Source organism: Phocoena sinus, chromosome 3, assembly GCF_008692025.1.
Source record: "Phocoena sinus isolate mPhoSin1 chromosome 3, mPhoSin1.pri, whole genome shotgun sequence".
NCBI lineage: Eukaryota > Metazoa > Chordata > Mammalia > Artiodactyla > Phocoenidae > Phocoena > Phocoena sinus.
In genome coordinates this window covers 20,308,386-20,333,401 of record NC_045765.1, presented here as the reverse complement: position 1 = coordinate 20,333,401, position 25,016 = coordinate 20,308,386, and the positions used below count along the sequence as shown (strand labels likewise).

Sequence of the window (25,016 nt, the reverse complement as noted above, 5' to 3'; positions counted from 1 at the left end):
GAAGTCCTAACCCCAGTACCTCAGAATGTGACCTTATTTGGGAATAGGGTCTTTTCAGAGGTAATCAAGTTAAAATGAGGTCAGTAGGGTGGGCCCTAATCCAATATGACTGGTGTCCTTATACAAAGGGGAAATTTGGACACAGCAACAGACACGTATAGAGTGCAGGCGACGTGAAGATGAACTCAGGATTGTAGTAATGCTTGTACAAGGCAAGGAACACCAAGGAACACAGATACTTCCCTAGTGCCTTTAGAGGGATCATGGCCCTGCTGACACCATGATTTCAGATTTATGACTTCCAGAACAGTGAGACAATAAATTTCTGTTGTTCTAAACCAGACGCTGTGGTATTTTGTTATGGCAGCTCTAGGAAACTAATACGGTTGGCAATTAAATATTTTTAAACATTGTTCAGATCACAATGGCTTGAACATAACCTGTTTGCAACTCTCTTGAAGGGGAAGGTGTTGTCACTGATTGTTTCTCCCAAATCCACAGAAGAGCACAGCTGAAAGAGGCAGAGGGTCCTGACCAATCCCAAGGAAGGGTTGTGGCAGAGGCTACCTTCACCAGCCCCTCACCCAGGCAAAGAGGAAGCACCCACCGGGAACCTCTGGTCTTGCCTCTTCCCTCCAAGCTGCTTCCCCTCTGGGTGTCTGTGGCTATATGACAGACCAACAGAATCCCTATGTCATGGGTTTGTTCAAGGATCAGAAAGGATCAAGCTTGCAAAAGCATTCTGTGAGAGGTTGTCTTTCCTCCTGGGGCTGGAGGCAGCAGACATAGACAGATTGGGATGCCCTCTGCCAGCTGGGAGCTCCTGGGTTACCAGGGAAATAGCCCTACCTTCTCTCAAGCCCATGAAGCTGGGAAAGTTCTAAGCACAAACAGCCCTGACGCCAGTTTGTGGCTTCCAGAGAAATGAGAATGAAATAAGTGTAAAAAGAGTTAACAACACACCCTTTAAGCCAAGAAAAAAAAATACATCAGGAGGGACAGTCACAATTTTGTGGACTGAGAGGAGATGTGAGGGGCTGGGCCGTAGGGCCATGAGGGAATGACAGTTGAGAGGGGTGAGGGTTCCCCTTCCCGGCCCCGGGAGATGGCGAGGAACGGAATAGGCTGTGTAGCAGCTGCTGGAGGCATTTCCCCCCTGGCCAAAGCAGCTGCTCCTCCTCTGCCCGGCCCAGCCCCTGTATGGCGGCCATGTTGGTGGCAGGCTCCTAGCGGGACAGCGGCGTCTGCTTCAGGGACATGAGCACCGAGCGCAGGCGGGACACGTCTTTGCACTGCTTGCTGCTCTTGGGGTTGAAGTCACACAGCTGGGCCACCTTCTCCCACTCTGTGCCTGGGGTCTCCTCCTTGGATTCCTTCACAAAAGCCTCCTCAGATGCCCTGCAGGTGGAGATAGGACAGAGGTTTCATAGCTGTCTGCCTTTCCCCTTAATCAGTGATGCTCTGCTCCCACTGAGCAAGGCTGCTTTGTCCAGCCTACTCTGGGGTCCTTTGTCTAGACATCTCCTCCCCAGCCCCGGGCCCTCTGACCTCAGGCCCCCAGGAACAGCCTTGCCCTCAGAGGAAGCCTAGTTTGGTCCTATCTCAGGGCCTTTGTACTTTCGGTCACCTCTTCCCCCAGACCTGTTCATGGCTTGTTGCTTCTTGTAATTCAGGTCTGAGTGCAGGCCTTACCTCCTCAGAAAGGTCTTCCCTTGCCACTGTAGCTCAAGTAGCCTCCTACCCTTCCTGCCCCAGCACTGTCTGTTCATTACCTCTCTATCAAGAGTTCCCAAACTGGGGCTCCTGACACCTAAAGGCCCTTGGAGGAACTAATGCAGTATCTCAGCTATTTTCAACATTTCCAAAAACTGAGCAGGACATTAACTAACCACCTAGCTGAAGTCTCTGGTTCAGCATTGCCTCGGGGTTCTGTGGACCCTATAAGTGTTCTTTAGAAAAGAGCTGTGGTTAAAAATGTATAGAAGAATCAGTTAAAGAAGATCTTCAAAACAAGACTTGCAAAGCCTTTAATGTGCTTATGTGCACCACGAATGTGAGTACACGATGGATATAGAATCTGCCATGTCCCAAGCATACTTGACTACAGAACTCTTTTTAGCCCCAAATGACTGTTATCTCTTTGGCGCCACAGGCTGAGGAATGCTCCACTGGAGTCTTTGCCTTTGATTGGAATCAAATTAGGGTGGAAACTGGTGGGTTTTTCATCAGAAGTTCTGGCTGACAGTTACAGAAGCCAGTGATTAAAGAACAATGGGGAAACGAAGTATAATAAATGTAGTTTAGTGGACAAAACCTAAACATGGGAGTCATTAAGAGAAAAGCAATGAGGGATTCTGGGGTGGGGAGGGCTGGGTCTCTGTCCTGTTTAGCCAACAAGTGTCCCTAAAGCCCCTTTCTCCTTAGAAGCCCCCTGCATCTCAAGCAGGACCAGTTCTGCCACATGCCAGGCACTGACTGATGGCAGGGAGCTCTCCACGTGATCCCCACGGCTCAGGATGAGCTGGCCCCAGATCAGGTGACCCGGCCCCTTGCTAGTGATCTTGCTTCCCTGGTGTGTGCTTATTTCCTAACCTGGGAAGGGAGGATCAGTGCCTCCACCTTGCTGATCTGTCTCACCGGCCTGAGAATCAAACAACGTAGCAGGTGTGTGTAGGCTTGAGAAAATGTAAGGTGCTGTGTGGCATTGGCTGACCAGTGGGGCTGAGGGGAGCGATCCTAGGAGCTCTCTCTTCTGGGTCAAGAGGATTGCCTCTAACCTTGTTGCTCAAAGTGGGGTTCATGGTCCAGCAGCACCGGCATCACCGTGGAGCTTGTTGCAAATGCAGAATCATGGCCTCACCTCAGTCCTTCTGAATCAGAATCTCCATTTTGACAAGAGGCCCTGGTGATTCATAGGCACATGGAAGTCTGAGAAGCGCTGGTCTAGACTATTCCTCTCTTCAGGACTCCCTTGGGTGCTCCTTGGACCATTTCTTCGGGTGCAACAGGAGCACTGAACGCCCTGTGGTATTACTCAGCGCCGATGCCCTTCCTCCATCCCCACTCTCCTGCTTGAAACCTCCCATGGCTCCCCGCTGCCTTCAGGATCAAGTCTGAGCTTTTTAACATCTCACGACAGGCTTTTTGCAACTGGCTCCAAACTGACCTTCTCTCCCCATTCCCACCGCTCCAGGCGCTGCAGGCCGCTAGATATTTCCCATCTCATCGCCTTTGCCCCAGCAGCTTTTCCCACCTAGGATGCCATTCCCTTCCCACCCTCCCCACCCAGCACACTCCTTCTCACACTTTAAGGGCCGGCGGACTCTGACCTCTGAAGCCTGCCCGGGCTCTCCCTGAGCCCACTGTGTCCTTGCATGTGGCTCTTATCACAACACACTCTTGATCATGAGCAAGTTGGGGGGACAGACCGTGTGTGTCTTACTCCTGTCTGACCAGAGACTGGCACTGGACAGATGGGAGAGTGGACGGAAGGAAGGAGTGGAAAGCTGTTATTCTGGTGTGTCCCATGATCTGTGAGAGAAGCGTTAGCCCAGACAGTGTCAGAGGCCTGCCAAGGGCGTATCCAGAGCGAGGAACAGCAAATATTTGGCACATACACACGTGGCAATCATCACACATTCATCACTGCATTATTTTCTTCGGCTTCACAATCCCCAGCACACTGTCCAGGCTGTCACTACCAGCCAGCGGGGCGGCATAAGAGGAAATCTCTGCCATCTCTGGTCTGGATCAGGCACAGGACCAACTAGACCTCAAAGCAGAAACACGTGAAAGGGAACCACGGGTGGTCTGGACAGGGGCTCATGACCAAATTCAGGCTGAAGTTCTAAGGAGGAGCAGTGCACTTGTGGGCAGGAGCGGGGAATGGCTGTGCATTCTTTATACCTCCAGCACCAGCACTCAATGTTTGTTCAATAGAAGACTCACCCCACTTCCCCCCTCCAAGAGGCATCTCAGAAGGAGGGAGTTGGGCTGCTTTGCCCTTTGCCTCTCTCACCTGGGGATGGCCGGACATTCTTTTCTTTGCCTGGATTTTAGCAAAGCTGTCTCAAAGATGCTCAATAAACATTTGCTGGAGGGATGGAGGGGAGGGTTGGTGCCTGTACCCACCCCTCGGGCTCACCTCCTGCTCTGATCATTGCCCCAGGCCCAGCCATACTCATTTATACCCCACAAGGGGGAGACTCAAGAAACTGCCAGCCACACACAGGCCCTTGCAGAGGAGCAAAGGAGACACGTACACGTAGCCGATGATATCAGCATCTGGCTGCTGGTAGAATGCTTTGTCGGCGATCCTTGAGGGAAGGGGGTTAGGTGGGGGAAGACGGGATGGCAAGATGGACAGACAGGCAGAGGGTTAAAGAGAAAGAGAGACAGCGTTAGTACCTCCAGTTGGAGACGTGTTAGGAAGCATAGTTCTGGAAGGCTCAGCAACTCTCCACAGTCCTGAGAGGAGAGCAGGGATCCTCCACCCACCCGAGTGGGTGGCCTTTCCTAAAACTCAGCCCTATCATATTAGTCCCCCTGTTTACAAACCTTCAGTGGCTCCCCACCGCCTGTGTCTGCCCGCCCCTCGCCTCCGAGGCCCTGCACATGGGAGCCCTCATTCCGGCCCTGTCTCCCGCCACTCCCTGGTGCCCAAGCACAACGTCCTTTCTTTCGTATCATGCTGTTCCCTAGTCTAGAATACCCTCCCCCACCCCCTGCCCTCTTTCTCCTGGTGAACTCCTAGCCACCTTCCAAAGCCCAGGTCCCTAGGCACAGAGGTCCCTCTGCCACCCACATCCCTTGCTTCCACAGCTTTCCTGCAGAGGGCCCTACTACTGAGTTCAGCTGTACCCGTGTGTTTCCCTCCTCTGCTCTTTGAGGACACAGACTGCGTCCTTCTCAGCTCGGCCTCCGCAGTGCCCGGCCCAGGGCCTGGCATGCAGCAGCTTCCAGCTGGTGGCTTCCCAGAGCCAGCCTTTTCCTTTCTGGCAAGTCTTGTACCTTGAAGTGCACAGCCTCAGAGGTAGGGGCTGCTGGCAGTCTCTAATCTGAGACCATTTCTGCAAGGTATTCTCCGGTGGGCCTCTGCTATCTTTCCTGACCAACATCTGTCCCCCTTCTTCCAGGAAGGGCATCCTGATTGTCCGTTGAAGCATCAGCTGCCCCCACTCAGTCCCTGTGGTTTGGGTGGGACCGGACCCCGTGCACAACCCAAGTAATGGGACTATCGACCAAGCTGGGTCTATGGGAGAGTCCCTCCCCCGAGACAATCACTGGGCCTGGGGTGGGCACGTGACCCACACCAGACCAATGAAGGTCAGGTGGAGGACTTCAGCTAGAGCTGTCGGGAGCAAGAGGCTTATATTCACTGAAGTTGCCAAGAAAATCGAGCAGAAGCCTGGAGCTGCTAGTGGCCACCTTTGCCCCCATCCCAGGGGTGTATGCCCAAGAGTGAAGGCCACGCAGGGGAAAGCAGACCGAGAGACAGTAAAAGTGAGCACTGACGGACTTTGTTTCAGTGCCTGAGTCCACTGGGTCTGCAGCCCTTACCCCTGGCCCTTCCAGTTATATAGGCCACTAACTTCCCTTTATTCTTTAGCCACTTCTGGGTCGAAGCATTATCATTTCTATAAGCAACAAAATCCTGCACACGGCTTGGTTCTTCCCCTCCTGCCAGGCCTGTGTTCTCTGTCATGATAACCATGGCCACAGGGGGCCCAGGTCGAGCTGTTGGCCACTGGGCTCCAGGACGGCCTGGCTTACATCCCACTGGGTCCCAGGACCTCGTCTGCTTACTGGCAGACTCACTTTTGTCTGTCATGGTGAGGAGGTCAGAGCTTAACGGCATACCAGCTCTGCAGAGCTCAGCGCGCTGAGTTCCACAGGCCACTGAGGAAACATCATTGTGGGTTCGGCTTCTCCTTCCTCCGCGTTCTTGCCACCAAATCACCCATCCTCAAGACAGTCCCCCCACCATAGTTCCTCTCATTGTCCCCATCAGTCCTCTCATGTCCCCATAGCTCCTCACGTCCCCATAGGTCCTCTCATGTCCCCATAGGTCCTCTCATGTCCCCATAGGTCCTCTCGTGTCCCCATCAGTCGTCTCATGTCACCATAGGTCCTCTTATGTCCCCATAGCTCCTCATATCCCTGTAGGTCCTCTCATGTCCCCATAGGTCCTCTCATGTCCCCATCAGTCCTCTCATGTCACCATAGGTCCTCTTATCCCCATAGGTCCTCTCATGCCCCATAGGTCCTCTCATGTCTCCATAGGTCCTCTCATGTCCCCATAGCTCCTCATATCCCTGTAGGTCCTCTCATGTCCCCATAGTTCTCTCATGACCCTACAGTCCCCTCGCACCCTCACAGCTCCTCTCACCGGTTGTTGATCTTATTCTTCTCAACTTGTTCACTCTGGCGCTGGTTCCATTCCTCCAGGTCCTTCTTGGCCTTCTCCCGCCACTCCTGTTCCATCACTTTGGAGGCAGCATCTGCAACCCCCAACAGGTGAATGAACAGCAGCTTTCCAGGAGGGATGTGAGGCACAGCTGGCTGTGCTTCTGGTTGCTGCTTCTCCCCTCGGCCCCGGCAGGCAGCCCCGGGTCCATCCTCAGCCAATCCCACATTAAGGTGGGGCAGGGCCCCATATAGCCTAAGGCTTCCCCACCCGACCGTGTCCCGGAGAGCCAACCCAGTGGGGAGCCCGGGGCCAGGGGGACCAGCCCAGCTTGCACACTCAGCCCTGCCCTCACCCAGCTCTTGCAGCCGTTTCCGCTGCTCCTCTCTCCATTTGCGGATGCTCTCGGGTTCCTGCGTCAGCCTGTCGACCTGGGCAATTGCAGCGTAGCCATCAGCTGGACCGTTAGCCTCCTAGGACGCAAACACACGGCAGTGTACCCAGCCTGTCCACCTGCCCCTCTGTGTCTGGCGCCTGAGTACCAGGACACCCCCTCACATCTCAAACCACCTCATACCCACTGTCTCCTGGGACTGTACCCTGCCTTTGCACTTGCTGTGCCCTCTGCCAGTAATTCTGCTCCTTGTGTGACCGTGGGCAAGTTACTCAACCTCTCTGTGCCTCACTTTCCTCATCATAAAATGGGCTACAAAATAGCACCCACCCCACAGGGTTAATATGAGGATGAAATGAGTTTAAAAAGTGTAGAGAACTTCAAACGCTTCTTGGCACTCAGAGAGTTCCCTGTTTCTATCATTAAAGCCCTGCCCTATTAGTTTTATTTACCAAATAACACAGTCCCAAATGGCCTCACTTTATAATATGCTTACTTGTCCATTGTCTGTCTCCTCCATCAGAATGTCACCCTTGTGGCAACAGGGACCTTGCCTGTCCTGTTCACTGCTGTGTCCCCAGCATCTAGCACAGTGCCTGGCATGTAGCAGGTACTCAATAACTATTTGCTGAGTGAACGAGCAGCCCTGAGATAGGCAGGGTGGCCATGGCTACGACTGTACAGTGATGAAAAACTCAGACTCTGCAGCTGGACCATCTGGGTTCAAATCCCACCTCTACTGCCTGCTATATATGTGTGTAGCCCAGGCAAGTTGCTCAACCTTGCCTGGCCTCAGTTTTCTCATCTGAAGTGAGAATAGTAATAAAAGTACCTCTAAGAGCTAGTTGTGAGGATTTGATGCAACAATATTTATAAGACATTTACAAGAGTGCCTGGCATGGAGTGATGGCTCAGTAAATGGTAGCTAGAATTATTATTATTATTAATTCCCATTTTATAGGGGAGGAAACTGAGGCCAGGAGAGATGGCACAACACAGTGGCAGAAGCAGGGCCAGAGTCCAGTCCTCTGGCTCCCAAGCCAGGGCTCTGCCCAATTCTCCACGCCACCTGCCAGGGTGGTGACTTGAAGCATTGCAGGCTGAGAGCTCAGCCCAGCAAGGATGGGGCTCCCCTCTGGTCTCGCAAAGCTGGAGACTTTATGATCCAGCCCCATCTCCTGGCATGCCCACTCTGGTTCTCTGTCCGCCCCGTGCATTCCGGTCTGCACACATCCCACACGCCCATGCTGCCGGCTTTTGTCTCCTTTGTGCTTTTCGCCTTCAGTTGTCTTCCCTCCTTTCTCTGGCTGATGAAATCTTATTCCACCCCACAAGTTTCCAGCTCAGAGGTCACCAGCTCTGGGATATTTCCCAGCCCCAAAACAGATTTCACACCCTGTCCTCTCTGTGCTTCTTGTCACACCCTCACCTTCTACTGCGGGTGTCTCCCCGCTGGACCGTGAGCTCCCGGTGGGCAGGACAGGACCTTGTTTATAGCCTCTGAACTCCTGTCCCATCTTTTTATTGCTCCCTGTGCTCCTCCTGCAAGCACTCATTAAAACTGTCACGAGTACCAGCGTATCTTCTCCCCACCCAACAACATCTGTCCAGTGGTGCCTGCTGTGGGCATACAGCTGGTGCTCAGTAAGCAGTGGCCATGTGGATGAAGATCCCCCCCAGGGCCAGCATGTGCCCGGTTCAGAAGAAGGGCTGGGTAAGCGTCTGCCCAAGGGGCTGTAGGCAGCAGGGCGAAGGAGCACGCAGATGGAACATCAGGGCTGCATCTCCAGCTGTCTCTGGGGAGAAGGAAGGGCAGGCCCAGGGCGGAGAGGTGCAGCCTGGCTCCTCGGATCAGGCCCACCCTTGGGTGGGGCAGTTGGGGCGCTGTCCTTATTCCTCTTTCCTGCCCAGCATTACACTTCAACTGAGAGAGTCTCTCAAGACATCTCGAGGGGCCTTACCAGGGCCCTAATCTGGACAACACGAGTTGATCACGGATGTACCTTTCCAGTTCTGGGAACAACCCTGTCCTGAGGCTAGGCTACCAGGACCTCTGCCCAATCCTATAGACTGTCCCATCTGCAGACAAATGCAGTTACTTTTACTTTCTACGTGTTTATCCAGGTGCTACATTTAATTTCTTATTGGCACTCAGGATATCTTAAAAGCCTGGTTTGTTTACATGTTTAGAATCTGCCCTCCCCACCCCACCCTACCCCGCCCCCCCAGTAAGGGAATTCCATGAGGACAGAGACTGCCTGTCTCTTTATAGTATGTAGAACATGGAGGGCCTGGCTGTAGGAGGATTTCAAGAACATTACTTGAATGAATTAACAGATGTTCAGGCTTGGGGTCAGGGATGAACGAGACAGCCCATCAACCGGGAGCTTGCAGAGGGAGTCCCTCACAAATGAGGACCATGGCTGGGGTACATGCATAACACGGGTCATGAAAAGAGTGGGGACAAGGGAGGGCATGACCTTTCTAGCCTGGGAGCAGAGTAGGCTGGGAAGAGATAGGGAAAGGGCATTTCAGACCAAGAGCTGGCAGCTTAAGGACCACATGAGGCCGGTGCCTTTGGAAAAATCTGAGTACAGAGATGCTACCAGGTGTGGAGCAGATGGGGTGGGAGAGGTGGGCTGGAGGGGGTCCTCTGGGTAAAAGTCATCCCATGGTGTCCTTCAGGACCCACCATCTCCATCAAGATTGCCCCAAAATTAAGATTCACAGGTTACAGCGTTTTAAAACTGGCAGAGAACTTGCAATTAAACGGTTCCCTTTGGTCTTTACAACCCTACATGGTGGGTTTCATTATCTTTGTTTTACAGGTAGGAAAAGTCTAGCTCTGAAGTCCCAGGGTCACCTGGCCAGGAACTGGCAGGGCCAGAATTCAAACTGAATTCCTGGGTGTCACACATAGCCACACGTGTGTCCATACATAGCCAATAGGGACCAAAGTTACTTCTGTGTCATGTGATTTTGGTCTCCCTGATAAGTCTACCATCCCAAGATTGGAGACTGCACCCCCTCCTCCCACTGCCCCACGCCCCATTCCCCGTCTGTCTCTCTCACACCCACACACGCACCCCCCTTGGCTCACTCAGTGGCTAGGTCAGGGACTTAGAAGCAGCTTCCAGGGCTACAGAGCACTTTTCTCAACAGACCTGCGGAGGCAGCAGTGCAGGGTTTCTAATCCCAATTTCACAAATGAGAAATCCAGCTCAGAGCAGTGACTAGCCCAAAGCTGTCCAGCTGGGAAAAGCCAGAAATGAAGCGCAGGTTGTCTGACTCCATCCAAACTCCTCTGCCGCAGCTCGCCACAGCGCCCCGCGTAGGAGCAGTGGGTGTAGGAGCAGCTTGAGAGACCCTGGGGCTTCTCTGGGGCGGGGTGCGGGGGGTGGCGGAGCCTAGAGCAGCTGCACTGCACATCCAGGGGCACTGCTCAGTGTGGTTCAAGCATGCTGTGCCCAGGCCCTGGGCACAAAGCCTGGCCAAGCTGGGCCTGCGTCCTCCACCAGCACGGCCTAGTAACAGGCTCTGGCTGGGAGCTGTGCCCACCCCCCCAACCCCCATCCCTTCCGCCTGCGGGCACAGCAGCCCTTCACCCGTGGTCTCTTCAGGTTCCCCCAGCACACCCTTCTCTGCAGCAGGTGCCAGGCTCCAGACAAGCCCCCGAATGCGTGTCTTATCCTCTGTGCCTTTGCACATGCTGTCCCCCTAGCCAGGACCACCCACATGCCCCTGGGCAGCCTGGAACCCACTTCCAACATCCGTCCCTGTCACACTCTCTGACTTCAGTGCAGCGTCTGGCGCCTGAGCCTGGTTCAGGTCCCAGCTCTTTCCTGCTGTGCAACCAGAGCTATTAAACCTCCCTGTGCATCCTCATCTGTAAAATGGGGATAATGACAGAACCTACATCGTAGGGGTGTTGGGAGGATGAAATGAGTTAATCCACATAAAGCTTTTGGGTGGTGCCTGACGCATAGTAAGAACTCTTGAGACCAGCCCCACACCCAAGCCCTTGCCATCCTGCATGACTTTCAGGTCTCTGTCCTTTGAGCTCTTCGAGGACAAACATCCATGGGATTTGCCTCTACATCTGAGGCCCTGAGCACAGCGCATGGCACTCAGAATGCGAGTTGACTAAATGAAGGAATGAGGGGCTGCCTGCAAAGCGATGTGGAGGGCACGGGGACACAGCATCAGAGCGACTGGGCTTTAAGTCCCCTCCTGCGACTCACTGGATGTGCGACCTTTAAGAAGTCCCTTCCCTGGGCTCCTTAGGTTTCATCACCTGTCAAATGGGAGTGAGAACATCCCACTCGGGGTGCAAAATGGGGCCTGAATGCGATGACTGCCCTGTGACCCCTGTAGCCTGTAGCGGACATGCACATGCACATGCACGGGTGGCAGAGCTGCAGGGCTCACCATTGCCCGTGGCATGCCCCCAGCAGGCCTGCTTGCGCTGTACCATCACCACAACCAGGAAGAACGCAGTGGTGCTGCCACCAGACAAGGCCCTGAGAAGCTATTTGCTGGCTCCCCTTCTCCAGCTGCTCTGGACTTATTTTCCTGCCCTGCCCGTGCCAGTGAGCAGTGAGGTCGGGAGGGCCACAGCCGGGCTCCTCTTTAATCACTTGACTGTCGCAGTGAGGAAATCGGGTCAGCCGCCAGTGGGGCTGGCAGCCCAGGAGGGCTCACCAGGGGCTGCAGGAATGCTCTGAGCACCCCCCAAGCTCGAAAGGGAAGAGGTCAGGCAGGAATGGCCTGTGGACCAAAAGGCCACAGGCTACAATCAGGGCCAGGCTTGTCTCAGCCCAGCTCCCCAGCACTCCTCTCCCGAGGGACCCCTCCGCTGGACACTGGATACCACCACAAGGGCTTCCGGTGGGCCATGCTGGCTGAGCATGTACTGTGACTCCAGGGACAGCCAGGAGAATGAGGCATAACCAATCTGTGGGATTGACCAGCTAAAGCTAAGCTGAGCTGAGCTGCTGATTCCTCTAAGTAGCTCAACGGGGATGCAGGCTTATCCTTAGGCCTTGTTGGGGATCAGGTTCACAGTTGGACCCCGTAGTGGCCCACAGCCTTCCAGAAAAGATTAAGAAAGGTAGCAGGAAAGTTCTGCCCAGGACCCTTGAAAGCCTGGGGTGCACAAGCCAGACCCTGCTCTGTGCTCCATCCTAAGAAAAGTCTGCAGGGGCTTCCCACCCGCCAGCCAGGGGCTGTGGCCTGCCTGCTCCAGCAACAAGGGGATGGTACAAAGGGCACCAGATCAGGGGCAGGAGACCTAGATGAACCTGAACTTGGCCACTAAGCTTCTGAGTGACTCGCCTCATCTGTGACCTCTCCCCTGCCTGTTAGGATGCTAACGTGGCACAGATGTGAAATGAGTTACAGATAAACACAGCTGGGGTTATTCTTGGTAGCAGGGAGAATAAGAGTTCCCACCGAGATTGGGGAGGAGGCCCAGGGTTTCTCAGATCCATTAAATACAAAGCGAGGCCTGGGGCAGGGAGGGAGAAGGCCTCAAGATCCTAATGTATAGAAAGGGAAAATTATCCCGCTCATGGTGTTCTAGGTACTTCTCCGGTCCCAAGTGTATCTCCAGCTCCAGGGCCACTTTAGGACACAGACGTTTTGGGTCAGGCCACGTCCTTTTGGGTGTGCCCAGGACAGGAGCAGCCTGAGTCTCAATGCTCTGCCAAACTGTACCGGCATCAATGCTGCTTATTTGGTGCTCTCAGGCCCAGGGAGACACGAAGCCCTTAAAGTCCTAGAGACTGACTTTTCTAGCTTGCTGGTAGTTGAGTAATTTTCCAGAAATGGGACTTGGCCAGTTGCCCTGTGTAAGGTACCAGCCCATCTCTCTTACATAAGAAAGTATTGTTTGTTCTCCCTGAGGATTTAGGAGGCCAGCTCCTCAACGAAGCAGAGCTCAGGAGATCCTGCAGCTGCAGCCCCAGCAGTCAAGGGTCTTTGAGCCAGTCCAGTGGGAATTAAAGTTTATCCAGTGAAGGTTTTGCCCCCACCCAGGTATCTGCAGGTTGGGGGTAAAGACTGTTGCATCTGTGGGGTCCTGGGGATGCTATTTGTGGTCCAAGTTCTTTAAGTACTTTCAAAATGAACTGTGTATGTATGAAGGGAGGGGGGTTAAGTGAGTATGGAGAGAAGCAGTATTTAACTAGAAATATCTTTACTAGCTGTTTTTTTTTGGGGGGGTGAGTGTGTGCGCATGTGTGTTATAGGATCACTACAAAGAATTTTAAGACAATCCAGTGAAAGTAAAAGCCCTTTCCTTATCCCCCCTTCTCCCGCAAGCTCGGGGCTAACCACTGTTAACAGTTGGTACACATCCTTTCAGATCTTTCATGAAAACATATTTCTAAAATGAAAAACAGGACCATACTGTGCATATTATTCTGCAAGCTGCTTTTCCATTTACTATATTATAGGCATCTTTTCATGTCAATACAGAAAGCTCTGACTGCTCTTTTTAACAACAGAATGGTTTTCCAATTTACCTACCCAGGCCCTCAATACTAGGCACTTAGGTTGCTTCCAGTTTGTCTGCTATTATAAATAATCCTGCAAAGAATCTGGGTGTCCTTGTCCAGCTATTTCCTTTGGGAAAATTCTGAGAAGTGGAATCTCTGGGTCCAAGGCTCACCCAGTTAAAATGCTCAGACATGGTGCAGATGACCACTGGCTTCAGCCTCCCACCAATGGCACACACGTGTGCAGGGCCCTGTGTTTCCTTTAGTCCATGCCACTGCAGGCCACTTAATCTCTCCCTCTGGAAGCTGGACATCATCACGGGCAACCTGAGGCAACACCCCATTGATCCCTGTGGTCCTTATTCTTCATCCCCTTCTCCTACATGACCAAAAGAACCACATCAAAATCTTTCTTGATGTTCCCATCCCAATGAACAGAACTTGAATCCCTAATCCTACCCATGATGGGGGCCAAAAGTTACTGAGACCCAGGCTGTCGGTCCCTTCCCCTGCTACGACAGAATCTTGCTTACCTGATACACATCTCCATTGACTGTGGTCCCCATGTCCTCAGAACCCGCTGGAAAGAGAGCAGAAGACAGCATCACTCATTGCTCAGCTTATAGCAAGCAGGGTCTTACATTAGCCCCCAAAGCAACCTCTGTATATGTCCATGTGCGTACTGACTCCCCGCCCTACACGCACACATAATGGATATGCAGATAACCTGGGCTCAATCCTTGACTGTGCACAAAGCCTTCTCACAGCCATTATGACCTCTGATTTTCACCATAGCCTTGTGACAAAGCTGTTATCAACCCATTTTACAGATTCTCAAATTGAGGCCCAGAGAGGCTACGTGATTGCCCAAGGTCACCCAGCCAATAATAGGTCCTCACCTACCCAAAACTGATTTCCCCTCAGCCACGGCTGGGAATGGCCCAACTGTCTGTGGAGCTTGTGCCTGGTGAACAGGCAGAGGCTCTGGAGGCTCAGGGCAGGGTCTGCGAGGGCTCAGGAAGAGAGGCCTGCCGGTCTCTGCCTGTCCCTGTGGTGCCTTGAGCAATGGCTCCACCTAGGAGAGCAGGAATCACAGCCCCCACCAGGCAGCACCTGGCCTACTTTTCCTCCTCCTGCCCCTCCCAGAAGGAGTCGATTTTGCCCTCACCTAAACAGTGACTCCTCCAGGTCCCTTTCCCTGACATCTCGTTAGTCACAAACTCCTGTGGCTTCTGCTGCAACAAGAATCCTCAAAGTTGCCCTCCGCCCTCTGCCCCCAGCCTGGCCCACCTGTACAACTACCTTGGCCTGTCTGTCCCGCTAGTGGCAAGCACCTGGACGGGCACGCCTGTGTCCATTATCCTCACCGCTGTCTTCCCCAGAGCCGTGCACGGTACCTGTGACTTAGGACGCGCTCAGAAACTAATTGTTGAATAAGCAAATGAATCAGTGCATTAAAGAAAGAAGGAATAAATGGTTTTTGTCCACTCACTGGCCTCCCTGCCTCCATCTTCACCCTCTCCCAAACCTCTTTCAAACCAGCTGCCAAGGTTGGCGTTTTGAAAAGCATACACTTACCTATGTCACTCCTCTAATGAAAAATATAATGAACACAAACCAAAAGGAAATCCACTTCCCGTGGACCATGGTGGCCAATAGGGCCTGCTCCTTCCTTGGGGCCTCGGCAGGTGCTGTCCCCTCTCCCTAGAAAGCTCTCCTGCCCATTTCTATGTGGGCTGCTGCCTCACGCCCTTCAGCTGCTGCTCAAACACTGCCTTATTAGAGGCCTTCCCTGACCACTCCTGACATTCATCCCCCAGCACCCCTACCTCCTCCCCTGGGCAGTTATTTTCTCTGTAGCACCTACCACAGCCTGATATGTTTATTTTTGTATGTGCTTATTATCTGTCTTCCCCACTTGAATGCCCTCTGGGAGGGCAGAGACTTTGTTTTGTCCACTGCTGGGATCCAGCACCTAGAACAGTGCCTGACACATAATAGGAGCCCAATAAATATTTGTTGAATGAGTACATTGAACTTTGGCCCATAGCTCGTGAGGATCTACAATCTGGCCCTGCCCATTTTTCCTGCCTCACTTCCCACCAGTCCCTCCCACAAACCCTATTCTGGTTTCCTCCTTCCCCAAACACACTATGCCGCATCCCACACCTTTCTTCCTGCTTCCCTCGCTAAAGAATGTGCTTTGGGATCCAGTTGTTTTCCAAGGCCCAGCTCACAAGTCATCCCCTCTGGGAAGCCGTCTACTACTTCCCCTACTTCCCTGGGTGCTGATGGAAGGTCTCAACTCTGAGGTATCCCAGAATATCGTACAGAACCCCCACGCTCTTATGCGATTACTGTGACCTCCCACAGGTTATTCACTCCCTTATAAGGCTCTGTACCCCATTCAGCTCCTAAGGGTGAGCAGTGTTGGCTAAATGGAAGCTGACTTGCTCTTTGGGGGCCCACTGTTATCTACAAGGCCTGAGGACTCTCAGAAACTGCAATGCCTCTTAGCCAAGACCCACAGGAGGCTGCACGAGATCACCGCAGATGGACAAGTACACTTTACCAGCCAGGTAGAGCTGTGAGTAATGGTGACAGTGTTTTCAGCTTGGGCACTGAAGAGAAGGATGCTTAATCCCATGGAAATAATGCCCAGCTGATATAGATTATAATCAACTTTGTTTGCACAGCCAAACATTGATTGATTTTGACCAACCGTTGTCAGCCACCCTCCCTACTCATTCAGATGGGGTTTCTCCTGCATGGGTGGCCTGGCCCCTAAATTAGTGGCAGCATCTTCTGCAAAGTGGCTTCTTCTCCTGGGGCATCTCCTCTACCAGGGCCTTACGTTACCAGGGTCCATTCACGATGATGCTGGTCTGTGCACCTGGCATTTCTGGAGGGGAAGTTGCGGCCCCGCCTCCCCGACCAGTCCCAGCCTCAGGCCCCTTGTCCACAGGTGCCCACCCTGGCCTTCAGAAAGTCTCTGTGCCCCAGTCTCTCAGTCCCACGAGTGTTCCCCTGGAATGAGGCTTAACCTCTTTGGGAATCCACACATACCCACACACAGAATTAAAAGTCTCTGTCCCCACAATGAGTAGCCCACGGCACGTTGATAATCACGTGTCCACAGTCCGAAGCCAGCAGAACCAGAGTACGGCAGATACGAGTCCCAAGGATAACCCTGTGGGTGTTGCTTCTCTCAGATCCCTGACCCCTTTTGGAACGGGGGCAGACAAGGGTCCAGAACATTCCTGGGAGTTACTGAGGCCCATCAGGGGAAATGGGCTTGCCAGGAAATGACTGGGCAAGTCGGGGTCAGAGCCAGGTGGAGTGCTTAGAAATCTGGGTGTGAAAATGTACACACCTCCTGGGCCCTACCCAAGGCTGATGAATGGAAACAAAGTATCCATTGCTCAGGCTGGCCGTCTTTCCAGCCCCAGAGGAGAGACTCAAAGTGGCTCAGGCTCAGGCCTACACTAAACAGTTTCCTTGGGAGCCCAACGTCAGTGCACTCAGCACAGGGGCATCATTTAAGAGACGAGACTCAATGGTGGTGAGTGGTGCTGGCTGCGGGAGCTTCCGCCCAGCTCCCAGCAGCCCAAGGCACATTTTCCGCACCTCATTTGGGCTTCTGGCACTCATCACTGGTCTCGGGGGATTACTTGCTCATCACCGTTTAGGCCTAGGAGGATCAGATCAATCCCATCCTATCTGGCCACCTATTGAGCCGCCATCCCATAACCCCTCCCGGATCCCCATGCCCCACTCAGCAGAGCAGCTGAGCATTTGCAGCTTTACTGGTTGTGAGTCTGGGAGACCCTCAGAGGGCCATGTCCCCGCTTCTCTCCCTGCCACCTCAGGTCTGGGGCCAATCTGTGCACCACCCCTGCCGGAGAGGGAACCTCCCATCCAGGCTGTAAACCCCTGGAGCCCCATTGTCCTGGGAGAGGTCACAGCCTGCTCAACCCCCAGCCACCTCTGCGGCCCTCTGCCTGACTTCTACCTTCTTCTCTCTTAGGTGGTTCTGACACTGGCTCTCCCAGGCCAACCCGACTGGGGAAGTTGGTGGTCTCAAGGGGAAGATGTGGACAAATGAATACTGGTACATGAACGTGGGCTCACATTTCCTAGGAATTCGCTGGGATGTGTGAGGGTCCCGCTGAAGTGCTAGGAGCTGCTGCTTCTTCAGAAGTCCTCCACTGCTGGCTTGGTTGGGGAGCAAAAGACCCCTCTCCCTACCTCTACATCTCATCACCTCCCAGGGTGACTGCCACAGCATTTGAAAGAGCATGGAGCCCACAGTTGAGAAGCCTGGGATCAAGTCCCAGATCTGTCACTCATGGCTGTGTGACTTTGGGCAAGATATTCAGGCTCTCTGGGCCTCCAGTTTCTCATATGTTACAAAAGGCTTGTTATGTTTCTCATACCAAGAGGATACAGAGATGCTTCAAGCTCCTCAAGCCACAGGAACTGCCTTATTCATATCTGTATCCCCACTGGGCCTGGCACACAGTAGATGCTCAGTAAATGCTGAATGAATACAAACGTGACTAAAAGGATCCTTACTTGTAAACACTTTTTAAAAATATGTAAGGTACCACTTATTCCAACAGGCCCATAAACTCCTACCAAAACGACAACATTAACAAGAAGCAAGCGCTGTTTTGGAGGTACCCATGAAAGTGATATCTACTTTTTTACTAGATACGTTAAGAAATTGCCCTTTCAGGCAGAGCCAGAGCAGGAACATTGTTGATAAACACAGTACTGCAAGGACCAGGCCCCAAATCCTGAGTCCTGGGCCACCTTTGGAAAACCATTGAGCTACCAACCCCAGGAGGACAGGACCACATCTGACTGAAGCCCTCTGTGCTCCTGCCCCCACCCTGGTGTCTAACTCAGAGCCTGGCATATGGAAGACAGTGTGGTCAGGTGGAAAGGGTTAGAGTTAGAGAGAAATGGTTTAGAGTCCTCACTCTGCCACTTACTAGTTGTTTCAGTAGTGTACCTTTTGAGCCTCGGTTTTGCCATCTCTGAAATGGGTTTAATAATGCATATGAAATGATTAAATGTAAGAAAAGTGCCTAGACCAGTGACTGCAGGATGCCAAGTGTTCCCCAGGGAAGGTCTGTGAGTTTTTGGAGCACCCAGCGTCCCCTGCTTTCCCAGCTGTTAGGAGGGAGCTACTTCTGAGGGATAGGGAGATCTGGGGTTCTGCCCAAACCTGCAGGGCTCGGCCTGGGGCAGCCAGCCTACTGGGAAGCTCAAGCCTGGGCTGTGTTGGATTCCAGAGCCAGGCAATAGTGGAGTTGGCTTGGGGATGAAATGTCATGACGAATTTCTGTCCTGGGAGCCACCAGACCCACAGCCCCAGGCAAGGCCTCAGATGGGGATCTCCAAAAGATCCCCCCGTCCCCGCCGCATCTCCTCCAGGTCCCGGTCAGGTACACACTAGCCCCAGGCCTGCTCCTGGCTGGCCATAGCAGGCCCTCTTCACTCCACCCGGTACCCCGGGTGCGAGCCCCAGGTCCCCCAACCCCCAGGCTACCAGGCTGACTCACCCCCACTCACGGGTCCCGGCTGCATGAGGGCCGCCTGGCTGCCAGCAGGTGCCCCGAAGCCCTCGTCATTCTCTATGCCCGCGATTTCACTCTCCTGCTGGGCCAGGAAAGCAGCCGCCGGGTCCTCCTCCGGCGCCTCGGGGGCCCCGCTCTCCGTCGACGAGAAGAAGCCAAAGTCATCAGCCATTTTCCCCACGTCTCTCTGAAGCGTCCGCCTGCCGCTCGGCTCTGCCCGGCGCGTGCCCCGCCCTGCGCCCGGCGGCCGCGACAATGTCACCCGAGCCGCCCGGGGGAGCCGGCCTCGGCGGGGACAGGCTCGGCGCGGCGGCCCCGCACTTCCTTTCCGCCACCGGGCCCGGCTCGCCTGTCACTGCGGCTGCAGGCGGGAGGAGCCGGGACGGGAATGCGGTGATGTCACCGGCCGAGGGAGGAGGCCCGCAGGACGGCCGGAGGTCGCCTCACAGCGGCCACAGGAGGGCGGCAGCAGGACGGCGGCGCAGCCCGAGGGGCCCAGAGGCCCGGGCCGCGCTCCCCGCTCCGGGCCAGCAGCACGCATTTCCAGGACACCAGGACAGGGCGCAGCTCCCGCAGGGTCTAGAGGCGAAGCGGACTGCAGAAAGTGACCATAGCGTGTACAGGGCCACCACAGGTTGGCAGCCCGGGCTTCGGGAGCACCGAGGGGGTGGTCGCTGCGCAACCTGGCTCCTGATTCATTCTGCAAAAGTTTCTTCTCCTAAGCTAGGCGGGTATTATGAAGCCCATTATCATGAGCCTTGGAGAAATGACAGTAAGTCCCACGGCTTTACTGCATCTTTCCTGCAAGTCCAGGGCCTTTCCCACAAGGCCGTGTTGCTTCCGTGCATTTCTTCAGCACTTCCTTTCATTCGGTGAGGCTTCAGCTCAGACCGCCAGAGTTTGTGTGCCCTGACTGGGTCCCTACTTGGAGGCTGGGTCCCTTAAATGTCCCTTAAGTATGAACCAGCTTGGGAAAGGCAGACCTAATTTATCCAGGCAGCCTGCCGTTCAGTCACCCTGAATAAACAGTCTCCAAAATACAGTAAAACCGAGCCTTGGCGACGGGGAGGTTACAACCTAAGAGGCCTACAGATAGGAAATGGCCAGACAGCACAGCGTAAAAGGCGCTCTGACATTTAAAGACAGGGTATTGGGGGGCCCGGAGAACCACCATTGGATCTGGGCTTTGGGATTTTCTCTTTCTGATTTGAAACCTGAAAGTCAACTATAACCTGGAAAAGAGAAAGGAAAGGTGTGCTGCAAACTGGGGGTTCCCTTGGGGGTGGGGAGCAGAAGGCTAGACGGAAGGGCAATTTCAGTTTTGCACAGTAATACTTTGATGTAGTTTTCACTGTTATGATAAGAATATAATTATTTATCAGTGTAGGAAAGAAAGAAAGAAGCTTCAGGCCCTGCACAACCTGGTCCGAGCACAGCACTCCACCATCATCCATCTCATTCCTCTCCCTCACTCCCCCAGCTGCAGGCTCAGGTGCTGAAAAGACCTTGAAAGTTTCCTAGTTTAACAAACCAGCCATAAATGTGGACTCCAGGTTTCCTAGAGACAGAAGGACTAGTGAACATGCTCTGTGCCTGCCGTGCTCTCCCCTGGATGTTCTTACTTGGTTCCCGGAGACTTTGGTGCCACTACAGGCACTCTTCCCAGCTATTTCTTCCTTCCTTCCTGCTCCTTCCTAATTTAACCATCAGCAGAATTTAGCTCCATGCTTAATTTATACAAATTACTGGTCCAGATCATTCTGCAACCATGCTTGCTCTTGTACATGACTCTTATTCTTAATCATGAATATTAAAAATGATCGTTAAAAAGTTATCTTTTGAACCATGCAGCACTTCTTTGTGCTGGAGATTCCCACTTTCTTGACACCTCCCTAAATATCTTTGGATATCTCTAAACACAGTTCTTGTCTTCTAATTCTCCATTTAATTGTGAAGCTCACTAATGGTCAAAAGACATGAATAAATAAAGTTGAGTAAAGATATGGGACAGTCGCACAGAATCTAAATTTCAGCTTATGAAGTCTGAAGTGGAGAAATTTTAAAAACATTTTTAATGGAAAATTTCAAGCATGCAGAAGAGTAGAAAGATTGGTATAATACAACTCCACATAATAACCCCTGAACCTCAGTGTTACTAACATAGAGTCAGTCTTGTTTCATCTGCAACATTTATTCCTCCCCATATATTATATAATTTCATCTGTAAATCATCCCCTATGTTAACTTCTATTTTTTTAATTTAGAGATTTTTTTAAATTGTGGTAAAAAATACATCAAAAGTATGGCCTTTACCATTTTTAAGTGCACAGTTCAGTAGTGTTAAGTACAATTACATTGTTGTTCAACAGATATCCAGAACTTTTTCATATTACAAAACCAATTCTAGGACTTTCCTGGTGGCGCAGTGGTTAAGAATCTGCCTGCCAATGCAGGGGACACAGGTTTGAGCCCTGGTCCGGAAGGATCGCACATGCTGTGGAGCAACTAAGCCCGTGCGCCACAACTACTGAGCCTGAGTTCTAGAGCCCGCGAGCCACAACTACTGAGCCCATGTGCCACAACTACTGAAGCCTGCACGCCTAGAGCCCGTGCTGTGTAACAAGAGAAGCCACGACAATGAGAAGCCTGCGCACCACAACGAAGAGTAGCCCCTGCTCACCGCAACTAGAGGAAGCCCGTGCACAGCAACGAAGACCCAACACAGGGAAAAATAAATAAATAAATGTATAAAACAAACAAACAAAAAAATTCTATACCTGTTAAACAATTCCTCACTTTCCCTTCCTCAATGCCCATGGCAACCATCAGTCTACTTCCTGCTAATATAAATTTGATGGCTTTAGATACCTCACGAAGGTGAAATCATACAGTATTGTATCCTTATGTCACTTAGCATGTTCTCAAGGTTCACCATGTTCTGACAGATGTAGCATGTGACAGAATTTCCTCCCTTTTTAAGGCTGAATAATATTCCATTGTATGATGTATATACCGCATTTTCTTCGTCCATCCGTCCACGGACACTTGGGTTGGTTCCACCTTAGTTACTATGAATAATGCTGCTGTTAACACAGCTGTGCAAATATCTCTTTGAGATCCTGCTTTCTGTACTTTTAGATATATACCCAGGAATGGCATTGCTGGATCATAGGGTAATTGTATTTTCAATATTTTGAAGAATCACCACACTGGTTTCCAGAGCCACTACACCATTTTACATTCCCACTAATAAGCTCCTTTTTTTTTTTTTGATTTTACTTTCAAGGTTCCCCCCCCACCCTTTTCAACTTTTAATTTCAGACTTACAGAAAACTGTAAATAATTCCCATAGGCCTCTCACCAGATTCCTTAAATGATAACACTTTATCACATTGTCTTTATTCTTTTTATTTTTGTCTCTCTTTCTCCTATACTGTTGGAGAGTGAGTTATAGACACCATGACCCTACATCCTAAAATATTTCACTTTGTGTTTTCCTAACAATAAGGACATTCATTTATATAACTATTATACAATTATCAAAATCCAGGTATTAATATTGATATAATACCATTATCAAATTGACATAACTTACTCAGATTTCACCAAATGTCCCAACAATAGAAGAAAAGAAAATCCCAAATAATGTATTTATGTACTGCATTCAGTTACCTTCTCTGTTTGATCTCCTTCAATCTAGAACCGTTCCTCTATTTCTCTTTCATGACATTGATGTCTTGAAGATTACTGGTCAGTTATTTCATCCTTCAATTTGAGGTGTCTTTGTTTCCTCCTGATTAGATTCAGGTTAAACATTTTTGGCAGGAATAATACAAATGTGATGCTGAGTTCCTCTCAGTGCGTCATGTCAGGAAGCACATAATGTCAATTTCTCCAGTTACTGGTGATGCTTATTTATGTATTTTTTATTTTTTAGCCGCTGGCATGCGGGATCTCAGTTTCCCAACCAGGGGTCAAGCCCGCATCCCCTGCATTGGAAGTTCGGAGTCTTAACAACTGGACCGCCAGGGATGTCCACTGGTGATGTTAACATTGATCACTTGGTTAAGGTGGTGTCTGTTAGGTTTCTCCACTGTAAAATTACTACTTTTCCCTTTATAATTAATAAATATCTTGTGGAGGGTACATTAATACTTGTAAATTTTATATTGCTCTGTAAAATTACACTGATTCATTCATTATAGCATCTATTGATTTTTGCATGATTCAGGTATTATAATGATAGTTGCCAAATAGTAATTTTCTAGTTCCATCATTCCTTATACATTTATTAGTTGGCTTTCTACTATAGGGAAAGTGTTTGTTTGTTTGCTATGTCTGCAAGATTCATAGACTCATTTGATCCAAGTGGGTTGTAGTATTTTGCTATCATTATTTATTTTAGTGCTTCAAATTGTCCAAGATTGGGTCACTGGGAGCCCCTTCAAGCTGGCTCCTGTGTTTCTGATATGTCTACATAATTCTTTGAGAGCATTCTCACTTTCTGGCACAGCAAAATGTTCCAGGCTTAAGAATAAACCATTTCTCTATCATCAAAAAGTCTACAAAGAATAAAATGCTAGGGAGGGTGTGGAGAAAAGGGAACCCTCCTACACTGTGGTGGGAATGTAAATTGGTGCCACCACTATGGAAAACAGTATGGAGGTTCCTCAAAAAGGCTAAAATAAGAGTTACCATATGATCCAGCAATCCTACTCCTGGGCATATATCTGGAAAAGACAAAAACTCTTAATTCAAAAAGATACATGCACCCCAATGTTCATAGCAGCACCATTTGCAACAGCCAAGACATGGAAACAACCCAAGTGCCCGTCAACAGATGATTGGTTTAAGAAGATGTGCTATATATATATATATATATATATATATATATATATATATATATATATGGCAGAGCAACAGCAACATGGGTGGTCCTAGAGAATAGGCCTAGAGAAAGTCAGACAGAGAAAGACAATTATTATGTAATATCACATATATGTGGAACCTAACAAACAATACAAATGAATCTACATACAAAACAGAAATAGACACACAGACATAGAAAACAAACTTATGGTTATCAAAGGGGAAAAGGGGGGGAGGGGAGAGATAAATGGGGGGAGGAATAAATTAGGAGTACGGAATTAACAGATACAAACAATTATACTATACATAAAATAGATAAGCAACAAGGATTTACTGTATAACACAGGGAACAATATTCAGTATCTTCTAGTCACCTCTAATGGAAAATAATCTGAAAAAATATATATATATAACTGAATCACTTTGCTGTACCCCTGAAACTAACACAATATTGTAAATCAACTATACTTCAATTTAAAAAGAGAAAGAAATGGTGATGATTAATGTCATACATGTGCAGGCTAAAGCTATGGTGGTAATTATTTTGCAATATATGAATGTATCAAGTCAACTGCTTGTACACCTTAAACTTACTCAATATTGTATGTCATTCATATCTCAATAAAGCTGACAGGGGAAAGAATAAACAATTTCTATGAGAACTTCTGGTACCTTTGAGAGGAAGATGAAGAAACCAAGATCACGTGCCAGGTGTGATCCTTGTTATGGCTGAAGCTTCTCCTCTTCCTCCTCCTTAGTCCTTATCTTCATCTTCTTCTTTACATAACCACAAAATTATTATAACATCAAAAAAAGTTTCTCCTCCAAATTCTGCAGTGTCATCCATTATCTAATCCGTATTCAGATTTCCCCACTTGTGCCATAAATATCTTTCTATTGTAGGTTTACTCACTTAGGATCCAGACAAGGTCAAAACATTGCATTTGGTTGATATAACTCCTAAGTTCCTTACAAAAAGTTTTTATTATGGACAATTTCAATCATATACAAATAGAGAGATAACAAAATTAACATATAATATAATAATAAAATTATAATTACAATAATATACTAAACCGCAGTGTGCCCATCGGCCAGCTTCAATAATTATCAATATTTGTCCAAACTTGTTTCACCTACATCCCCACCACTGCCCCGTGCTTTAATTCTTTTAAAGCAAGTCCCACATGCTATATCAATTCATCTATAAATATGTCTCTAAAATAGAAGGATTTCTTACCCCCTCTTAATATAATCACAATATT

General features: G+C 50.5%; 1 protein-coding gene across 2 annotated transcripts; it reads right to left on the bottom strand.

Annotated features, from left to right (window-relative positions):
- Window positions 1-942: 942 nt before the first annotated feature.
- CLTB (clathrin light chain B) lies at window positions 943-19,274 on the bottom strand. Of its 2 annotated transcripts, none has more exons than XM_032627333.1 (5): window positions 18,868-19,274; window positions 13,831-13,877; window positions 6,762-6,837; window positions 6,389-6,500; window positions 943-1,398 (listed from the first exon to the last, which is right to left on the bottom strand). In XM_032627333.1, the coding sequence occupies exons 1-5, from the start codon at window positions 19,052-19,054 to the stop codon at window positions 1,227-1,229; spliced, it is 594 nt and encodes a 197-aa protein (XP_032483224.1). In that variant the 5' UTR covers window positions 19,055-19,274; the 3' UTR covers window positions 943-1,226. The 2 variants fall into 2 exon arrangements, with proteins under 2 accessions (XP_032483224.1, XP_032483223.1); XM_032627332.1 differs by having other exon boundaries at window positions 6,762-6,879; window positions 18,868-19,269.
- Window positions 19,275-25,016: the final 5,742 nt, after the last annotated feature.